The 8,141-nt window shown below is 39.1% G+C and overlaps 1 protein-coding gene across 1 annotated transcript; it reads left to right on the forward strand.

Annotated features, from left to right (window-relative positions):
* The first annotated feature begins 5,116 nt into the window (after positions 1–5,116).
* On the forward strand, positions 5,117–7,899 carry LOC139070256 (uncharacterized protein PF3D7_1120000-like). The gene is made up of 2 exons (XM_070551986.1): positions 5,117–5,695; positions 6,888–7,899. The coding sequence occupies exons 1-2, from the start codon at positions 5,470–5,472 to the stop codon at positions 7,055–7,057; spliced, it is 396 nt and encodes a 131-aa protein (XP_070408087.1). The 5' UTR covers positions 5,117–5,469; the 3' UTR covers positions 7,058–7,899.
* The last annotated feature ends 242 nt before the right edge of the window (positions 7,900–8,141 follow it).

The following is an 8,141-nucleotide window of genomic DNA, read 5'->3' on the forward strand; positions in this document are numbered from 1 at the left end:
TCTAGCCAGCAGGATCCAGCAGATGGAGCTGTTTCTTTCCTTTCCCAGGTGCTGAGTGGTCCCAGCTGGAGCCAACTACCTTCATCAAGGCAGCAGTATTTAGGAGGAGTGGAACCACCAGACGGACGTCAGCTGATTCTGTTAATGGATTGGTAAACTGACCGCATGCGCTCTAGTTGTGCTTCCCTTCATGCCATGTACTCACCTGTGAATTTCTCTGTTCCTCGCAGCAATCTCTTTCGCGTCCTGAAGGACCCAGGAAGTTCCTCATCGATTCGTACATCCAAGTTCTCCTCTCCACGTCTTCACTGTTGGGACGTCCGTCTCCCCGGGTGTGGCAGCTCCTCTCTCCGCCGCTACAAAAGCTCCTTCACTGGATTCTGCCAAGCCGCTCAGCTCTCCTGTGGAAAGAACACGCCACTAAACCACCGCGCATCTCTCACCATTCGACCATCCTGGATACTCACCTCTCCCTTAGGACCGGTTCCTCCACAGCTCCAGTGAGTTATCAGTTCCAAGTGATCCTGTTAAAGAACTCTGTTTGTTTCTACACATACTCACCATACCTACCGTATTTTCCGGACTATAAGCCGCTACTTTTTTCCCAAGCTTTGAACCATGCGGCTTTACTGAAGATTTTCCTTCACCTGCCAGGGGGCGCTTTAGCAGAAAGGGAGACAGGTGGAACTCAAAAGTGGAAATCGAAGAAAGTGCTCATTTTAATTTAGCACATGCAAGCAGCCGGCACCACGAAGAATTTTTTTTCAAATCCATACCCCCTCATCATGGTAACTACACGTATGAGTTCATATGATGCCGCATTTAAGTTGAAGGCCATCGATCTGGCAGTAAAGGAGGCAAACAGTGCTGGTGCACGTAAGCTTGGCATGAATGAATCCATGGTTCGGCGCTGGAGACGGCAGCGGGAAGAACTCATTCAAGCCAGCTTCACCCGGGGATGATGACAGTAACACTGACATCGCCACAGAAAAGGTATGTGACGAAGCTCTTCCGAGGCTGTTCAACTCCGACGCTGAAGAAGAGGACTTTAATGGCTTTAGTGCGCAAGAGGAAGATGAGAGCGAAAGACTTTTATTTACTAACCAGGCATGTTTTGTGTGCAGTTTTTATTTTCTAATCATCCAGGGCTTATTAATGCTGTGTCAGCGCTGTTCTTTTCTTCTAGACATGCATGCAACGTACCGGTCAGTGTCAGTTCCGGTTACTGACACCGGTTACGTGTCAGTTCTGTTTTTATTTTATAACCATTCAGAAATATGAATGCTATCAGTGCTGTTTTCTTTTCTAAACTTGCAGGCACGTTCACCCGTGTTTAAAATTTGTTTTGTTGAATTAAAACAACAACGAAAAACCTCCGTGTAGCGTCTTTCTGTCTAATTATCTTATGTTATGGCCGTACATGCGCTGGAGACCTGCATGTGGCTGCTGCGCCGCGGCTTGTATTCGAGTGTGGCGTGTGTGTGTAGAAAACTTTTTTTTTGTTGGTGCGGCTTACATAAAGGTGCGCTCTATAGTCCGGAAATTATGGTACCTCTTCCAATGACGCTCCTCCTCGAATCCTTGCTCTCGATTCCTCTGATCCAGGAGAAAATAAACTGTTTTAAGAAAAAGTTATTTCTGAGTCCGAGTGTGTTGTGTCTGCTTAAGTCACTCATTACTAATCATGACAGATATTTCATCAAGGGGATGAAAAACAATAGCCTGGTCTGCCAGACTTGTCCTCTGTTTAATTCTGCTCGGAGAGAGTCTGGTAACTCACAGGCAGAGAGGCACTTGAGGGGCGGAACTAGGCATCTCAAAAATAATCAGTTAGAAACAAGACGGAAATGCCGACTGTATGGCGCAACGCTGCAGTTTTTTAGCTGTAGTCCAAAAAAATACGTCTGGCAACGACGCAAACATCTTTGATTTTATTTAGAAGAAAGGCTTTTAGCGCTTCTACTTGTGGTTTTAAAGACATCTGAGTCATTTAGAAGAGCCGCAGCGAACTCCGCCGCTGTCTTTGTTCATGAGAAACTGAGCGTCGTTGTGTGTGACGTCCGCGACGCTGTAGTTTTTTAGCTGTAAAAAATGGCATCTGGCGACAGCGCAAACATCTTTCTTTAGCAGAGAGGCTTTTAGCGCTTCTACTTGTTGTTGTTTTAAAGACGTGTCCAAGTCATTTAGACCAGAGGAAAGAGCCGCAGCCAACTCCGCTTCAGTCGCCATGTTCATGACAAACTCTGCGTTATGGTGTGTGACGTACGCTACTCAGCGCTGATTGGCTCCGTTAGAATTCTCAGGGGGTGGGGTTATTTGAATAGGAGGGTTCCCAGAACCTCTCTCTGTGCAGAATTAAACAGAGGAGGAGTCTGGCAGGCCAGGTTAGAAAAACTACGAATTTTTGTGTTTTTAACGTGCTCCGAACTGGTGAATTTCAACGCAGCAGCAGTGGCGTCATTTTCACGTCCTCTCCTGTTAACTCTACCTATCATGTAAGCGTCATTAGCCTTATGTTAACACCTCCAGCAGACTCCAGCAACTTAAGTCTGACCTGTGGTGAGATCTTCAGAGGAGATGACTCTGCCTTCACAAGGAGCATAAAAGCGAACATTTGGAAAGATCTTTCTCAACGATACCAGGTACAATTGATCATTTATCATTAATAAACTGACAGTTATAATGCTGAAGACTGTGTGCAATTAATTTTTTGCCACCTATGGAACTGGGAACTGATAAGAAAATGGACTGATAAACAGAATCAATAATGGCGCTGATATTGATAAAAACATATCACTTCCCACCTCTTGACCAGACTACAAAACCCATTGCTTACACTGTAACTGAATGCAAGGTTATACCTAATTAATTACTAATATCTGACACTATTTCAGCCACATTAGGATAGTCCTCTTTCATTTGTTGTCTCACATTCATTTAATAATGAATTATAATGTTTTTAATCAGAAGAGCTGTTGTTGTTAGAAAAAAACAAATATTAAAGAGTGAAAGATGAGCTAGTTAACACATAAAATAGTCTTTTTCTTCCTGTTTGAAAAGTTCAAAGTCATCATCTTACATATCTAAACCAAAATACTTTTTCATTGCATCATTTCATTTATTCGACACGCTCTAGGAACATAGTGACTAAATGTCATGAGTAAAATTCTTTATGTGGCTAAATAGCTCTAATTTATTATCATCAGGAAAATGGCTAAACCAAAGAAAATCCTTCTTTCTGCTAAATATTTTTATGACACAATCACAAATGACTCTTGAGGAAGGAGTTTGGGGTGGATGGGTGAAGAAGAGGTGAGTGTTACATGCCAACCAGACTTGATGCTTCTCTGAACACTTCTGGTGCCTAATTCATCTGGTATTTACCACCACACAAAGGCTGCGATCTTACAAACTTTCCTTCGGACGGTTCTCAATGAATCAGATGATTGATGTGGTTGTGAGGATTAACAGACATAATCAACTTCCTTGAATACCAATCAGGTAGACATCTTTTTGTATTTATCACCTAGGACCTTGGATATATAGTGTGCCATCTCTCCTTTTAGTATAAAAAGAAAGGAAACCAAAGTAGATGTCATGTTCAAGGACCAGGAAGAAGACGACCCGTGTATTATAAGTGTATCAGTTGGGTGTTTGTGGCCGTGTGCTGTTCTGGAGCCAGGATACACCGGGGACAAAACAAAGCGTTGTATGCCCTCGAACAGTGGGCTCAAGCCTCAGAATGCCAGCACAAGTCCGTGGAGCTAATCGGACCCCTGGGACGACCTCACAGGCAACAGTTCTGTTGTTGATGCTTGGGGATTCTCTACAAGCAAGGACAAAGGCGTATAAAGTTAGTTGGAAGGTCTTTCTTCTCATTTGGTTCATCACCCACCTTTGGCTGGATGGTAACCACAGGACAAGACTGAATTAATGAAGACGTGTCCTGTGATTTTGGTTGTTTAAAGTAATTTAAATTCAAAAATGTCTTCACATCTTTAAAATATCACCATATTTATAACGTTTTTAAAACAGTGATCATAATAATGGACCCATCGACACAGAAAACACCTTTAATAATATTAATAGATTTGGAAAGTGGTGATCCACCATTATGTAAGACCATCAAACCACACAAGAAGACCCAGACACCCCCCTAAGACATGCTCCTAGGGAACATTTTTCATTGTGGATGCTGGCAGGTTCTTGACACACAAGGACACAGCGGGATCGAGCAGCATGAAGGACCTTCTTTCCCCTTGCTCACTGACTAAACGAGTGCTGAAATCAGCAGTGCATCTTTTTTCATTATAAACTGTGAGCATAGTTATTATGTAAGCAACTCTAAGGCCCTTTATGAAGTTCGAACCATAAAAATTTCCACCTTAACTGGGTTTCTATGTTTTTGCGATGCATTTTTGTATAATTTCTCAATTTTGTTTCAAAAAGTGCGTACAAAATACACAAAGCAGCTTCAGTTACCTTGAGAAGAATTAAACATGATGCCAATAAATGTATTATTTTAAGGTTTCATTCAAAACTGAAAGTTTTCACAAGCCAAGAGGCATCACACCGAGAAACAGATCACACACAAGCAAAAAGATTTTAAAAATTAATCATCAAACTGGAACAAAGAGTACCTCAAGACATATTTATTAAATGTATTATGGACAGCTAAAATGAGTAGAACCCTTCATGAAGCAGCTGGATGGGTCTGTGTTGAATCTTTAAAGAAATCTGGGACCAGTGCTGCTGTCAAAAACATTATCTGCTTGAAAAATATGTCTATCAACCAAGAAGGGTGCAATCTTTGCTCCATTCTGTAGATTCGAGTTCTCCACTGGTGGACAACCCACCAAAGCCCATGATGATGACAGAATGTTTACTTTTGACGTTTTCTCTGTTTAATATTTTAACTCAGCAGTGAAGGAATCCTGCAGCTTTTGTCATCGTAAAGCATTTGTACATAAATAAAGAAAATTAAAATAAGCTTAATTTAACTATCAGATCCTATTCTATGACATAAAGAAGGCAATCAATCTATTTTATTGGATCTCCACTTGAGTATGCAGCTGGCTTGCAGTTTTTTAATTTTGTTGTAAACAAGATAGCCTCTCTCAAGGGGCTCATCCTCCCAAAATACATGTGAACAAACGAAGGAACAAATGAAGGAAAGAACAAAGGAACAAATGAAGAAATAAATGAAGGAACAAATGAAGGAATGAACAAAGGAACTGAGAAACAAACAAAGAAACAAATGAAGGAATAAATGAAACGAATGAAGGACCACAGAAACAAAGGAACAAACAACGAAACAGATGAAGAAACTAATGAAGGAATGAATGAAGGAACCAAGGAACAAAAACAAACAAAACAAATTAAGGAACAAAAGAAAGAACGGACAAAAGTATGAACAAACAAACGAACAAACAAACGAACAAATGAGGGAACAAAGGAACTAACTAATAAATGAAGGAACAAATGAAGGAACGAATGAAGGAAGGAACGAACGAACAAATGAAGGAACCAATGAAGGAACGCATGAAGGAAGGAAGGAACGAACAAATGAAGGAACGCATGATGGAAGGAAGGAACGAAAAAATGAAGGAATGCATGAAGGAACGCATGATGGAAGGAAGGAACGAACAAATGAAGGAACGAATGAAGGAAGGAACGAACGAACAAATGAAGGAACAAATGAACAAATGAAGGAACAAATGAAGGAAAAATGAAGAATGAACAAACAAACAAACAAAAGAAGGAATGAATGAAGGAACGAATGAAGGAACAAATGAAGGAACAAATGAAGGAACAAATGAAGGAAGGAATGAACAAACAAATGAACAAACAAATGAACAAAAGAAGGAACTAATGAAGGAACGAATGAATGAACAAATGAAGGAAGGAAGGAACGAACAAACAAACGAACAAATGAACGAATGAAGGAACGAATGAAGGAACGAGCAAAAGAATGAACAAACAAATGAACAAACAAACAAACAAAAGAAGGAACTAATGAAGGAACGAATGAACGAACAAATGAAGGAAGGAATGAAGGAACAAACGAATGAACAAATTAACAAATGAAGGAACAAATGAAGGAACAAATGAAGGAACGAATGAAGGAATGAACAAACGAACAAATGAACAAGTGAAGGAACAAATGAAGGAACAAATGAAGGAACGAATGAAGGAACAAATGAAGGAACAAATGAAGGAAGGAAGGAAGGAACGAACAAATGAAGGAACAAACAAACCAATGAACGAACAAAGGAACAAATGAAGGAACAAATGAAGGATGAACAAACAAACAAACAAAAGAAGGAATGAATGAAGGAAAGAATGAACGAACAAATGAAGGAAAGAATGAAGGAACAAATGAACTAATGAATAATGAAGGAACAAATGAAGGAAGGAATGAAGGAACGAATGAACAAACAAATAAACAAACAAACAAACAAAAGAAGGAACTAATGAAGGAAAGAATGAACGAACAAATGAAGGAAAGAATGAAGGAACAAATGAACTAATGAAGGAACAAATGAATGAAGGAATGAACAAACAAACAAACAAATGAATGAATGAAGGAACGAATGAAGGAACAAATGAAGGAACAAATGAAGGAAGGAATGAACAAACAAATGAACAAACAAATGAACAAAAGAAGGAACTAATGAAGGAACGAATGAAGGAACAAATGAAGGAAGGAAGGAACGAACAAACAAACGAACAAATGAATGAATGAAGGAACGAATGAAGGAACGAGCAAAGGAATGAACAAACAAATGAACAAACAAACAAAAGAAGGAACTAATGAAGGAACGAATGAACGAACAAATGAAGGAACGAATGAAGGAACAAACGAACGAACAAATTAACAAATGAAGGAACAAATGAAGGAACAAATGAAGGAACGAATGAAGGAATGAACAAACAAACAAATGAACAAGTGAAGGAACAAATGAAGGAACAAATGAAGGAACAAATGAAGGAAGGAAGGAAGGAACGAACAAATGAAGGAACAAACAAACCAATGAACGAACAAAGGAACAAATGAAGGAACAAATGAAGGATGGACAAACAAACAAACGAAAGAAGGAATGAATGAAGGAAAGAATGAACGAACAAATGAAGGAAAGAATGAAGGAACAAATGAACTAATGAAGGAACAAATGAAGGAAGGAATGAAGGAACGAATGAACAAACAAATGAACAAACAAACAAACAAAAGAAGGAACTAATGAAGGAAAGAATGAACGAACAAATGAAGGAAAGAATGAAGGAACAAATGAACTAATGAAGGAACAAATGAAGGAAGGAATGAACAAACAAATGAACAAACAAACGAACAAAAGAAGGAACTAATGAAGGAACAAATGAAGGAAGGAAGGAACAAACAAACAAACAAATGAACGAATGAAGGAACGAATGAAGGAATGAGCGAAGAAATGAACAAACAAATGAACAAACAAACAAACAAAAGAAGGAACTAATGAAGGAACGAATGAACGAACAAATGAAGGAACGAATGAACGAACAAACGAACGAACAAATTAACTAATGAAGGAACAAATGAAGGAACGAATGAAGGAACGAACAAACGAACAAATGAACAAATGAAGGAACAAATGAAGGAACGAATGAAGGAACAAATGAAGGAAGGAAGGAAGGAAGGAAGGAAGGGATGAACAAATGAAGGAACGAACAAATGAAGGAACAAACAAACCAATGAACGAACAAAGGAACAAATGAACAAATGAATAAATGAACAAATCATGAATGATCTTTCAGAATTTATATTTCCCTTAAGTATCTCCTTGGCCTCAACAAAAAAAAATAAATAAATAAAATAAATGAAATCCTTTACGCTGAGGATGGACCCAGTACCCAGTGTGCACTGCAGGGAGACGCTGGAAGAAGCTGAAGATTTGCAATTTTGCAAGCAAAACAAATACCCGTGTTACCGATTCCTTCTGCTAAATTTGTTGTGAGATGTTTATGACAGTCATGTAGAGTTTACATTAGAGACGCTTTTAAAAGAGGAAGGAGCTTCATGATCACAGAGGCTCTAAACTGAAGAAGAGTTGGCAAATTTTCTTTTGGACATGTAAATACTAAACCATTTATTGTCTTTTGGATCA

The sequence above is a fragment of the Nothobranchius furzeri genome, chromosome 6, assembly GCF_043380555.1.
Source record: "Nothobranchius furzeri strain GRZ-AD chromosome 6, NfurGRZ-RIMD1, whole genome shotgun sequence".
NCBI classification, from domain to species: domain Eukaryota; kingdom Metazoa; phylum Chordata; class Actinopteri; order Cyprinodontiformes; family Nothobranchiidae; genus Nothobranchius; species Nothobranchius furzeri.